At 39.3% G+C, this 13507-nt stretch overlaps 1 protein-coding gene across 1 annotated transcript; it reads left to right on the top strand.

Annotated features, from left to right (window-relative positions):
- Positions 1-7018: 7018 nt before the first annotated feature.
- ZP4 (zona pellucida glycoprotein 4) lies at positions 7019-13278 on the top strand. The gene is made up of 12 exons (XM_072637861.1): positions 7019-7244; positions 7543-7664; positions 7744-7846; positions 8422-8574; positions 9416-9603; positions 10023-10120; positions 10367-10497; positions 10996-11185; positions 11266-11413; positions 11988-12066; positions 12538-12642; positions 13143-13278. Exons 1-12 carry the CDS (start codon positions 7079-7081, stop codon positions 13241-13243), a joined length of 1584 nt encoding a protein of 527 aa, XP_072493962.1. The 5' UTR covers positions 7019-7078; the 3' UTR covers positions 13244-13278.
- The last annotated feature ends 229 nt before the right edge of the window (positions 13279-13507 follow it).

Genomic DNA, 13507 nt, shown 5'->3' with positions numbered 1-13507 from the left:
ACATCTTAGAAATATACCTCCCTTTTCTCTTTTCCTACCAAAGTGTGTTCCTTAAGGACATGATTTTGGGCTTCTTTCCTCTCTACTTTCTCTTCCTTAACAACTTCATTCACTCCCACAATTTCAATTATCACCTATGATTCCCAAATGTAAGCATCTAATTAAGACTTCTCTTTCTGAGCTCCAACATCTACACCTGGATGACCAATTGGGATCCCAAAATCAACATGTCCAAAGTTGAGTTTATTGTCTCTTCCTCTCTGCTCTCCAAATCTTGCATTCACTGTCAGTGGTACCACCATTTGTTCAGTCTCCCATGTTTGCAATCTTGAGATCATCTTTGATTTTATTTTCTTTAAGGCCTTGTATCCCCTCAGTTATCATACCCTGTCAATTCTATCTCTACAATCTCTCTTGCACCCGAGGCCTGCCATCACCTTAATGAGGATACTCTATAACACGCAGTTTTGCTCTCTTCTCCTTCCAACCTCTTCTTCATACCAAACTATGTCAACTTTATCTGATGCTACTTCTATCATGCACTCCAAACTCCAGCCAAATGGCACAGTTCTGTTACCTGAACATGCTCCCAAGTTTTCCCCAAGCCTAGAATATTCTCCTTCTCCACCCTTATCTGTTGAATTCTTATATATTATCCTGCAAAATCCAACCAAAAGCCTTCCTTGAGTACTCCAGTTGGTAAATGGACTTGACACTATAACTTTTTATATATCTCTTTAATGTACTGATCATGTAAAATTGTGTATTATAGTTATTTGTGTTCATTGAATTGAACTGGATTGGAAGCTCTTTGCAAAAAGGAACTCCATTCCCAGAGCCTAGCAAAATGCTTTGTACAAAGTCAGCACTTAATAAATGTTTATTGCATAAACGAATGACTACTGTAATTCTCTAATACCCTGCTGAGTGACAGTGAATAAAACCTTTAAATCTGCCTGTAAATGAAGGATAAATGTTCTCACCTATCACACTGGGATGTTGCTAATATTATTGGATTCATCATAAGATCATAGAGCCTGTAGTATTTCATACCCTGTTTGTATGTAATCTTAAAAGAAATGTTCAAAAAAAGATTAAGATGCTGAGATTAAAGCCCATGAGAGGGTTTCAGAATTCAAACAGCTTTTTACTTTAAAGATAATAGGGGTCACTCATTTCATCTCTTAAGTTTGGAGTCCGTCTGATTAAAAGATACATTTTTGGTCCTGATATTGAGTTTCATATTTGAGTGCCAGTATTCTCAGAGGATTTAGCACAGGAGCAAGAAAGAAATCACTGGATCCTAGCCACAGCTGGGTTTTCAAAGGGATAAAACATTTGACCCCTCCTTGCTGCTCTGTGACGGATACTGACTCCTGGTCTGCCATGCAGACATGCTGATTGCACTAGTGAAGTGCTATCTCTTTATGAGCTCATTTTATCCTCTTACTGTAAACACACGTCTTCATCAGAGAGTACATTATTTAGATGTCAGCTATGCCTCAGAGTCCCCACCTCAAAGGTAGCGTGTTTCTGCACAGATTTTCCATCTTTATCTCTCTCACTCCTACCTAGTAAGGAATAAAAGCTAACATTTGTGTAGGATTTAAGGTTTGCCATATTAGTGTATCTGATCCTCATAATCATCCTGTGAAGTAAATACTAGAGGTATCCTTATCTCCATTTTATTCATGGAAAAGCCAAGGTGCAGAGTTAAGCAACTTGTCAATGCGGATGCCACTAACTAGTAAGCATCAGACAGGATATGAACGAAGTTTTCTCCTGATTCCCAGTCCTAGGTTCTTTGCATTATACCACACTTCTCAGTAATAAGCTTCCTGCTCCACCTCCAGGCCTCAAATAACATTTTTTTTTGCCTCTTCTTAATGCTTTCATCATGCTCAATAATACACTAAATTATTTCTGTTGTGTCTTATGCACAGCACATCTTTCTGAGTTCAAATCTTGCCTCAGACACTTACTAGCCATATGACACTGAGCAACTCAGTCACTTAATCCTGTTCACCTCAGTTTCCTCATCTGTAAAATGAGCTGGAGAAGGAAATGGAAAACCACTGCAGTATTTTTGCCAAGAAAACCCCAAAAGGGATCCCAAAAAGTTGGACACAACTGAAAAGTAACTAAACAACAAATCATATCTTACATTCCTATTGGAAGGTAAATTCAATGAGGGCTGAACAATCTCTTAGGTGGCACTCTCCATCTCCACATGTACACTCTACCACACACACCAGTAGAGTAATGAGTACATAATAGTGCTTAATTCCTTAACACAAGTGTGCTGAATTGAACTGAAAGTCACCCAAAGCTTGGAATTCTACGTGTGAACTTGAGCAAGTCCCAGAGCCTATTTCATGGGTATGCTGGTGAATGTTTAACAGTTGGGTTCTGGGGAAGCAGGGAGGATTTATGCACATACTTTCAAGATTAATATTCATTATTAATACTTTAAGTCTAAACAATCAACAAAACAAAAATCAAGCCCTGATGTTGAAGTCCTGATTGAGAAGGTTCATTTCCAAGGTGAAAATTCTCACAATGAAGATCTAATCATCTTCTTTCAAACCTGTCAGAACTGGCTAAAATACATCCCTGACCTATTTGCTTATTTTTTTAAACTGAAGGAATTGGACAAGATGACCTCTGAACTCCCTTTTACCTCTAAAGCTATAATGCTAAATCAGGCAGGGTGGTGGAGTGATTAGAAAACCAGTGATAGAGCCAGTCCTGCCTCTGTCACATCATAATTATATTAGCTAACACAGCACTCTTTAATTTTCCATGTGCTTTACATATGTTCTACTTGAGCATCACAACAATCCTGGGAAATTATTATTATCATCTCTATTTCTCAAGGGTTCAGAGAGGTTTAAGAACTTGCTCGGGTGCACACAGTCAATAAGCTTGTAGGAACTGAAGCCAAGTTTTCCTCCCTCAAAGATCAGAGTCTTTATCTACCATATCAGCTGTCTCTCTGTCTCATCTGCACATGGTCTATGGATAGAACTATAATTAAGTGATAATTAGTCATAATGGATCATGAAGGCTAAGAATCTACATCAATGAAGAGTCTAGAAAGCAAATTTCAGCTTCATGAACATGAACGCTCTTAGAGAAGAAATGGTTGTTCAGGAGGCAACTGATTTGATGGAAGAACAATTCCTGATGTATTGGAAAAGGGATCATTATATTTGCTAAAACTCCCCACTCCCCACCAGATTGCTCTCCTCTGAACTTTTCTACTGTGCCCCCAAAACATCTTCAGCCCTGGAACTCTCACCTCAGAAGTATCCTCCTGGCCCTTGGGGCTCCTCTTTCTAACACTATGGCTTTTCCAAGAATTTTTATTTAAGAAGGGTGACCAGTACAGCCACCTCTTCATTTCCCATGAGGTCACACTTCTCATGACTTCTCCCTTACTTCTTCTAGTCCTTTTTCTGTTTTTTAATGTATAGGCTTCACCATTAAAATTTAAACTCCTCAAGGGCGGAGGTTGGCTTTTTTTGTTGGTTTTGGGGTTTTTTTTTGTTTTTTGGGTTTTTGCTTATTAATACTCCTAGTGCTTGGTACAGTGCCTGGCCCATGGGAAGTATTTAATAAATGCTTTAAAACTTTTAACTTTGCTCATGGAGTATAACTAACTGAAATGCTCAGAGCAGAATTTTTGGATGATAATTAGTCAATTTAGGACAATAAATATAAATACACAAAAATGCATAAAAAATGTCACACTAGGTTAGTACTCAGAATGAAAGAGATATTCTGTCCTGGAAGAACTGCATCTGGAGTAAGGTATTCAGATTTAAGTAATATGATTGGGGGAAGGGAACATTATGAAACAACCACTGAGTCGTAGGTTTACATTTAGAAGGGATCTTGGAAATTGCACAGTCCAACCTCTTCATGTGAGGAAATGGAATTCCATTAAGGTTAAACAACTTTAGCAAGGCCTCGGGGGTGTTTAAGCTGGGTATCCCAATCTTGGACTTCAGAATCCAAGACCAGGAGTTTTTCCATTACTCCATGATGGTTACCATACAAAGACTGGTTAAATAAATTGGCAGAGTTGAGCCTGGAGAATAGAAAAGCAATGTTCAAATATTTGAATGGTCCTATAAAACAGGGATCAGAATTCTTCTATATGATTGTAGGATAGAGAACTAAAAAGTTCCAGTGAGGAAGAGTTCAGCTCAAACGAAGAAACATTTCCTAAAGTTAGAGTTATTCCAATCTAAAGTGGGAGCACCTTTAAAAAAAAATGAATTTCACATCCCTGGAGGTTGGCTGACCACTTTTATAGGATTTTGTTGAAAGGGATTAATGCTTTAGGCAGAAGATAGATCAAATGACTCCACAGCCAACCTTAGAAATGCATTATTCTTTAATTCATCTAATGGACCATTTGGCTCAGCCTTCTATCTTCAACAGTAACCCAGAGAGACATTTTGTAGTAGTTCAAGGCTGCTACATCCTTCATGGTATGACTCTGTCATAGATTGTAGATGTACTCTGATCATTCCTTGCAATAGCTTCTTGAATGACTGAGTTTGGCACAGTGACCTAAGAGGAATAGTTGAGACCTACCTCCACAAAATCCCTCCTCATATCTGACCCCTTTTCTCTATTTATACACCACCTTTTACTTTTAGGCAATGACTACCTCTTTCCTAGACTACTGCCACTGCCTCCTAATTTGTCTCCCTGCCACAAATCTTTCCTCACTCTAGGCCTTCCTCCACACAGCTTCCCAAGTAATTTTCCTTAACTATAGATCTGACCAGGTCCCTTCCCTACTCAACAAATTTCAATGGCTCCCTATTGTCATTAAGATGTAATATAAATTCTGCTTAGCTTTTAAAGCCCTTCACAACCTGGCTCCAACCTATCTTTACATCCTCATTATGCATTATTTCCCTTCCCACATTCTATAATCTAACAAATTGTCCTTCTATTTCCCATGCAAGACGCTCTATCTCATTTTGCAGTAAAGAAAGCAAAGGGAAGGGAATAGGCAGGGAGAGATAAAAGGGAGGGCAGACTGAGGGAAGGAGCAAGCAGAATGCCTGCCATAGCAGGGTTGGGGAGTAGAGAATCGGGGAGAAAATTTGGAACTCAAAATCTTGTGGAAATGAATGTTGAAAACTAAAACTAAATTAATTAATTTTTAAAACAATGTAAATGAAAAGATCACTAAAAAAAGAAACTGAATAATTAAAACACCAGTGATGGCCCTGGAGAATATATGCTGAAACATACCTCCCTTGCATGGCAGGGAGTCAAGGAACTGACTACTAGAGAAGACACACACATATACATACACACATGTATACATAAGCACACTATATAATATATTCTAGTGTGTGTATATATGTATACTACATGTATATGTGTATACATACAAATAGACATACATACACACATGTTTATATTTGAATACCATCACCATCTTGGGTCTTCTTGCATGTTTGTATTTATTTGTTACAAGGGCAGGTTCCGTCTAAAAAGTGGAGAAATAGCATAAAGCAGTTGACAAAGTACTCAACGTGGAGTCATACAGAAAATATGGGCTCATATTCTGCCTCAGACACTTACTTATTAGGTAACTGATCCTAGGTAAGTAACTTGAGTTCTTTCAGGCTCAGTTTCCTCATTAGTAAAATTGAAATAATAATAGTCTTTACCTCATAGAGTTGTCGTGAGGCTCAAATGCAAGACACTATCTCAAAAATCTACTCCTTCATTTATATTTACCTCATAGAATCCCTCTCTTCTGTCAAGATATAGGTCAAGTACCACTTGCCACACAAAACCTTTCCTGATGGCCACAACAGCTAACCCTCTCCCTTACTAGCTCCCCTGTATTTAATGATTTTTCAGTTGCCTCTGACTCTTTGTGACCTCATTTGGGGTTTACTTGGCAAAGATACTGGAAGTGGCTTGCTATTTCAGATAAGGAAACTGAGGTCAACAGGATTAAGTGACTTACCCAGGCTCACACAGTAAGTGTCTGTGGCCAGATTTGAACTCGGGAAGATTTCTACCTGATTCCTAGCTAAGCTTTCTGTCCACTTCGCCACCTAGCCACCAAGTGTTGAACTGCTTTATGTTTATCTTGTACAGTTCTGTTTCTTTTCATTCTGTCGCTTTCAACATATGTGTATGTTGTCCCCACAATCTTTGTCTTTGCCTTCTTGAAGTCTAGTGTCTAGCACATGTTAGGTGCTTAGTAAATGCTTATTAATTGACTAGAAATCACAATGTGTGACTAAGCAAAATTCTGTTATTGTCTCTGCATCTAATATCTAAATGATGAGAAGCCGGCTCCTAAATCTGAAAAACAACTAATCTAGTAGGGATGAATTCAAACCTAGGGAAAGAATGAAGGACGTGCCACAGAGAACAAGTAGGGAGGCAGGATTAGCCTTGGTAAGCAACTGAAGCCCTAATCCAAGCTTCTATCCCCTGACCATGCAAGGAAAACCAGTAGGGCAAACCAGATCATCAGTGCTGCGTATGAACCAGCACAAGGACTTGACCTTACCCAGCAAAGAACGTCTCTGGTTCCGAATGGGCGTAACCACTAAAATCTTGTCTAAAGTTTCAAACCCAGATTCCACCTGAGCAGGGCTTGCTCATGGAAGACTACTCCAGATATGAGGATAACTTAACAGAGATTCATTGAGACTTGGGAAGACATTTCAGCAATAAAGGTGGAGTGTTTTGGCTTAAAGGTGAAATGAGTGACTTCTCATTAGAATAAATGATGCACTAAACAGCATTAGGAAAGTCCTTAATAGGAACTAGAGAATTTCTCCATGTCATTAAATATCTGGAAGGATGGATTGTGAAACATGTGGCCACACCCAGCTGTTGCCTTGGGGAGGCAACCACAGGTCTTAGGAAATGAGAGGCCTCAGAGGTTTCCCAGCTGATTTCTGTTGAGGTGTGCACCTGGTGCATGGCCTCTCATCTGGGTACAAAAAGCCCTTCTGAAGGTAAGGAAAGTTTGAGGAGTGAGGAGAATAAAACAAGAGAGCTGCAGCAGACCAGCACTAAAATGCTGTGGATTTTCTTTCTTACCATCTTATCTTTCTTTTGCAGGAGCCTGGGAGAGACCGAAGACTTGAACCATCCTGGAACACTCTCTTGTGGACTAAGGAGTTTTCAGTTTACACTACCTCTTCTAAGTCACTATGGAAAAAATCCTGGAATGATAGCTTGGGGTAAGGATGAATGAGCAAAAAACACTTAGTAGTCAGGCTAGGGTAAAAAAAAAAATCTTTCCTTTTGATCCAGAAGTATGTGATCTTCTCCTTTCTCTACCATCCCTCCCTTCCCAACTCTCAAGGGTAATTTAAAATTCTAAAGGAAATGGATGAATATGCCAACTCTAGACTCACCTAAAGGACTTCTGATGTCCTTCATCCCTTTCTCTTCTAACCTCTCTGGCATTGGAACTCTTGCGAACCTCTTCTATTAACAGACTTTCACATACTAACTTTTGAGCTGCTTCCTTTTCAGACAACAAAGGGATGCTACACTCACTACAGAACGATTCAGTCTGTGGGACTTGGATCACCTACAGCTCTCTTGAGTCCATCCACCTTGAAGCTTCCTATTCTGGATGTTACGTTACTGAATGGGTAAGTGAGGTCAGTCTAGAGCAAAGCCTTTAATGTTCTTTGCTATTTATTTACTGTTCCGGCCTGCCTGTCTCTCCAGGACACCTATTACATGATGCCTATTGGAGTCTCAGGCCTAGATGCTGATGGAAGTAAGACTGTTCACAAGGTGAAGGTGCTCAAGTGTTCATTCGCTCTCCCAGGTACAGTTTTTGGTAGATCTGCGTTTAAAGGGACAAAGATAAGCTAATTCTGCTTGAGGTAATAAAAGGTCTACTTTATTTGTTCCCTTACTGCTCTTAATGTTAAAAAAATATATATTTAAAAAAATGTCAGCTGTGGATTCTGGAAGCCTGACCTTATGGATAAGAGTCAAAAACTTTGCTCCATGAGAGATGACATGTTGAAGTTGGAGGGTACAATATTGTTCTCCAGGATCCAAAATAATCCCTGTGTAGATTTGGCAGAGAAAGGAAAAATAATCTGTCTAGACTCCTTGAGAGTACATTGCTTTCCCCATCCTTAATCTCTGCCAGAAAAGCAGAGAGATCAGTGTGTTCTTGTATTTAATAGAGGCAGCCTGTAATTTTGTCTGCTCTGGGGCCTAGTGCTTTCATATCAGGTGATGACAGGGTTTTCATAAGCCCCCCCAAGTGTTTCCTGAATGAAAGAGAACGATAGAAAATATACCTGTTGTTAATTTAACAGGAACCATTCTAAGCATTCCTTAGATTGTGGTCTAAAGCTCTGACCTGTATAACTTCTCCTCCCTCTGAAGCCCTAGATGCTGCAGGTCTTGACCTGTGTGATGTCAAAACTGAGGATAGGCTGTCCTGTGCTGTTTCATCCATCACTAAAGGAGACTGTGAGGACCTAGGCTGTTGCTATCACTCTGAGGATGAAGTAAATCCTTGCTACTATGGAAACACAGGTATGTGATGACCCTCTGTTTCTTTTCTTTCCCTTCTGGTCACTAGCTACAACCAGCTAGGAAGAGAACAATGCTTGTGACTTCATCCAGTCTGACTTGTGGCATAATATTTGTTTGGGGACAGAAAAGGGTACAAAACTCACATTTCTACATTCTCTGATGACATGAACTACTTCAGTCTTCTTATTTGATTCTGAACCCTAAAAGAGATTTTTGCTAGTTTCTTTCTTCTTTCATTCTTTGGGGAAGATAAAAGTTCTTTGAAGGCAAAGAATGTCCTGTTCTATTTTTGTTCCCAGTGCTTGGCACGTAGTCAACATTTAGTAAACTCTTTATCAAGTGAATTTCCTTACAAGTTATTGACAAGTACTCCAACCTAAAAAAATGTTAATTTAAGCTTACCTATTTTGTAGAGTAAAACATGTAATTTTGAGGTATTTAGGGTTGGTTTAGATGAGAACCTGTTCTTCTACACCAAACCAAAGTATGTTGTGGAGATTACCCTTCAAGGAGTTAATCCCCATTTTTTTAAAAAATCTTATTTGACTTTTATATCTTCATCTTCTTTTACATCATCTTCACATACGCATAACCTTCCTTAACAAAGATTGAAGGAGGCAAGCAATGGGTCATTAAAAATGTGTCACTCATGTGTGCGTGCACGCGCACACACACACACACACACACACACCCCTTAATCACCCCATTCTCTCTTGAACTAGTTTACCAGCTCACTCAGGAAGGCAGAAGACGTACAAAATCAACTATTATTTTAGGCATTGTTCCTCTGGCTAGACCAAGAATGAGTCTCTGATTTGACTTCTCATCACTTTGTTTTCAGTGACTGCCCAGTGTACTCCTGATGGCCAATTGTCCATTGCTGTTTCTCACAACGTGACTCGGCCATCGTTGCTTTTGGATTCCATACGTTTGGTTTCTGGACTAGATGATAAATGTGATCCTGTGGAAAAAAGTAATGCCTTTGTCCTGTTCCAGTTCCCACTCTCTTCCTGTGGCACCATCGTACAGGTGAGAGGGTAAACCTGTGACCAGGCTAGTTCTGTAGTCCAGGTAAGAAAACCTCAATGAAGTGCACAGGATGCACTGAACCAGATCAAAAACAAAACTATGTGGCCCCAAAATTGTCTTATGGATACCTTTGCTCAAATCCAAAGAGTGGCAGATGGAGATTAGAAAAACACTTGGGACAGGTTTTCTGAATTGAAACACTGCTAAAAATAAATAAATAAACAAATAAAAGCATAAATTCTAAGGACTTGACTTGGCTTTTCCCTTTTATGTTTTTTAATTTTTTTAATCTAATTTTGAAGCAAGACTGACCAAATTGGGTCTCTGCAAGTATTAAAAAATTTCAAAGCAAATTCTGACATAAGCCAGCCAGTAAACATTTGAGAGTAAATATAAATGGCTTTACCCATTAATTTCAGATGATTGGAAACCAGGCAATATATAAGAATGAACTATTGGCATCCAGGGATGTGAGAAACTGGACCCGTGGGTTAATTACTAGGGATAGCATCTTCAGGTATGATCTTTGCTTAACTACCAACCTACTTTTGTTTTGGCAAATATGAAAGTGTTTTTACTGATACAATAATCAATTTCAGGAGTATATTTCTGCCCAACCCTCCCTCTATCATAACCCCTAAACTTTTGGGATTGGGAAATAAATGAATCCTTCCCATAGGGAATCCATTTTTAGAATATTTACAGATCCTTCCATAGCAGAGAGTAACCTGTCACTGGCTAAAGCCTGTCTTCTTCCATTTAGGCTTCACATCAGCTGTAGCTACTCTGTAAGAGATGAGATTCTCCCAGCTAGTATCCAGGTCTTCACCCTCCCCCCACCACTTCCTGTTACCAAGCCAGGGCCTCTGGCTCTGGCACTGCAAATTGCTAAAGGTAAGGTCACCTTTGTGGGTAAAACAAGTTTTGTTTCTCCTACCTGAAGGATTGAGAAGCTCTGCATTCAGCCTGGGGCATGAGATTTCCTACAGCTTGGATAACCTACATACAAGATAAACTTCTGCCTCAAAATAATCTCTGTGCTTTTGCATTAAACCTTCTAGCTTTTGGTACTTTCATCAAGGCATTTTGTAACCATCTTTCTTGACTCTTTAGTGTCATTTATGTCAACCCTTAAAGTTTACAAAGCACCTGACATATCCTATCTCATAGGATCCTCACAGCAACCTGGAGAGCAGGTGCTGTTTTCCCCATTTTACAGAATATAAAAGTAAGGTTGAGAAAAGTTGAACAATTCTCCTAGGTTCCTACAGCTAGGAAGTTCTTGAGGCAAGATTTGGACTTGGGTCATCTTGACTCCAAGTAGAGTACTCTATCCACTATAAGACTTGACTTCCTCTCTTTACCAAATCAAGTTTTGACTGTTGATTACAGAAGAAAACTATAGTTCCTACTTTGTGGACACTGATTACCCAGTAACAAAGCTACTTCGGGAGCCAATTCACGTGGAGGTTCGAATCCTACGAAGAACAGACGCAAACCTGGTTCTGCTTCTGCACCATTGTTGGGCAACCCCAAATACCAATCCTTTGCATCCAATACAATGGCCCATCCTAGTGAAGGGGTAAGTGGCTCCTTGAAGACTTCAGTCTTACAAGTGTGGGAGGGAAAGCATCTATCCTGACCCTTTCAAATCTCCTTTAGATGCCCCTATGAAGGAGACAACTACAGGACAAAGATGGTGTCAATGTCGAGAAATTCAACACTACGGTTTCCTTCTCACTACAAGCGTTTCATCATTCATACCTTTGCCTTTGTGGATTCTGCTTTTAAGAAGTCACTCATGGGACTGGTAGGATGTCTTTCTCTCTTGCACATGACCTTGAATGCAAGAACATCTAACCTCATGCTTTACTTTTCAAAACAGAGCATAATGACAACCAATAAACTGCAGCTAGATAAAATGTCTGATTAGCAAAGGAATCTTCCTATTCTTCTAACCCATCAGTGTTTTTACATAAATATATATTTATATATATATTTGTACGTATTTACATACATAATATATACGGATATATAGAGAAATGGATATTCGACAGGTAGAGACGTATAATCACTTTGGACCCATAATTTTTATTTATTGGAGTGTTTATCTTGCAGTATAAAGCCCACAAGCACATTCTAAACATAAAATCTTCTTTTCTCTAGCTCAGTCCTTGGCAAAGAGGTATTTCAATGATCTTATTTCTCTATTCAAATAGTATCTTAGCTTTTGGAGGACCTAAATTATCTCTAAGGCATCTCAATGTACATAACCAGCCTTCTTTAGCAACTCCTTGCTACTTTCACTGGTAAGAGAAGTCTAAAAAGACAGTCTTCAACTGGTATAATCTTGGATCTCTCTCTCTCTCTCTCTCTCTCTCTAGGTGTATTTACACTGCAGTGCCTCAGTCTGCCAGCCCTCCAGGTCAGACTCCTGCACAGTAACCTGCCCTGTGGGAACTAGTAAGTATCTAGAGCCATCTCCTTACCATTATTGCTATAAATGCTTATTTAAAGCAATTGAGTATTTCAGAAGAATGAGCTAGGTGTCTAGATATAGGCCTTGCCTTAAATAGCCCACACATCTTTTACTGAATCTCAAATGACTGACACAAAGCCAAAATCAAAGATCGCCATTTACTCTTGGTATATAGCTCCCAGTGCATACATTCTCAGTGCTAGCCGACATCTACCAGATGTAAATCTATGTACCAGTGGGTGACAGTGGCACTTAGTTGTAGCCAACATCTGCCTATACTTCTGCAATCCCTTATATAAATCTGCTCTGCTTCCTGTATCTTATCCCACCCTAGTTATAGTTTAAAGGCAACAGACTTAAACCTTCTGTACTAGTATTTAACTGGACTGTCTAGGTTGTTTCTATACTAAACACTATATTAACACTTTTTTTTTTTTAATCCCCTGTTCCCTTAGGAAAAAGAAGAAGCTCTGAGACCCATCCTTGGAACAAGACTTCACATGTTTCTGGCAAGGGGCCTATATTTTTCCTTCAAGTTGCTGAGAGCTCTCCTCAATCAGGTGAGGATCAACTCCATTGTTTCTTTCTCTGATTTTTCTACTTTGAAAACCTAGACTTGGATTTGTATCTCAGATCATGTTCACATGTCTAGAACTTAGCACAGTGCTTTACCCATAATGGGTACCCATAATACCCATAATGTTAATAATGGATTTTTCACTCATTACATTCAGATAATTTGTCTCTCCAGCCAGCTTCTATCTAGCTCACTTGTTCTATCTTGCCTGTATGTTTTGAAAGACAAGACAGTTGATTTAAGATTGTAGTAATTGTCAAATCTTGAACCCAGAAGTAGGGAAGAAAAGGACATTTAGTCATAACTGAGAGATTTCTTATGTTCCCCCGCCCATTCTCACTTATAATCTGGGGACAAGCTGTTTGCTTCTGAAGGATGTAGCTCCACATGCAACACGAAGGGAGAATTGTCTCTAAAATCACTGCCATCCATTTAAGTGCCTTTAACTGGTACCAGTACAGGTTCTAACAATTTCTTCCACAGATTCAGGCCTGGACATAAGAACACTCTGGCATATCTTGTCTGGAATACTAATCATGGCAGCCTTGTTGGTATCCTTCCTAGCACTGAGGAAACTGAAATAAGAGATTCTAACAATAAATACTTTTTCGTGATTAAATTCTGATCTTTATTGCTTAATTGTAGGACTCTTTTGGGCTAATATGCCTGAACCACTGTGCTATCCTACCTCAACTCTTAGCTTTCCCTCGGTTTTGTAATGGGACTACTCCTACAATGGAATAATTCTTTAATTTTCTCTATGCCAAGAATAGACCCACTTTAGGACACCCTGGGCTAGTCTATTCACTACTCAGCTTGCTCATAAAGATGTAAAAGCAAAGCCTCTT

Source organism: Notamacropus eugenii, chromosome 2 (genome assembly GCF_028372415.1).
Source record: "Notamacropus eugenii isolate mMacEug1 chromosome 2, mMacEug1.pri_v2, whole genome shotgun sequence".
Lineage (NCBI taxonomy): Eukaryota > Metazoa > Chordata > Mammalia > Diprotodontia > Macropodidae > Notamacropus > Notamacropus eugenii.
Note: the sequence above shows the minus strand (reverse complement) of the source record. Positions and strands in the feature narration are given on the sequence as shown.

Excerpts from the sequence above, each read along its gene's own strand:
- ZP4 (XM_072637861.1), top strand. The coding sequence starts at position 7,079 with ATGCTGTGGATTTTCTTTCTTACCATCTTATCTTTCTTTTGCAGGAGC. Across the intron at positions 7,665-7,743 it reads GATGTTACGTTACTGAATGG|GACACCTATTACATGATGCC; the intron begins GTAAGTGAGGTC and ends CTGTCTCTCCAG. Across the intron at positions 11,414-11,987 it reads AGAAGTCACTCATGGGACTG|GTGTATTTACACTGCAGTGC; the intron begins GTAGGATGTCTT and ends CTCTCTCTCTAG.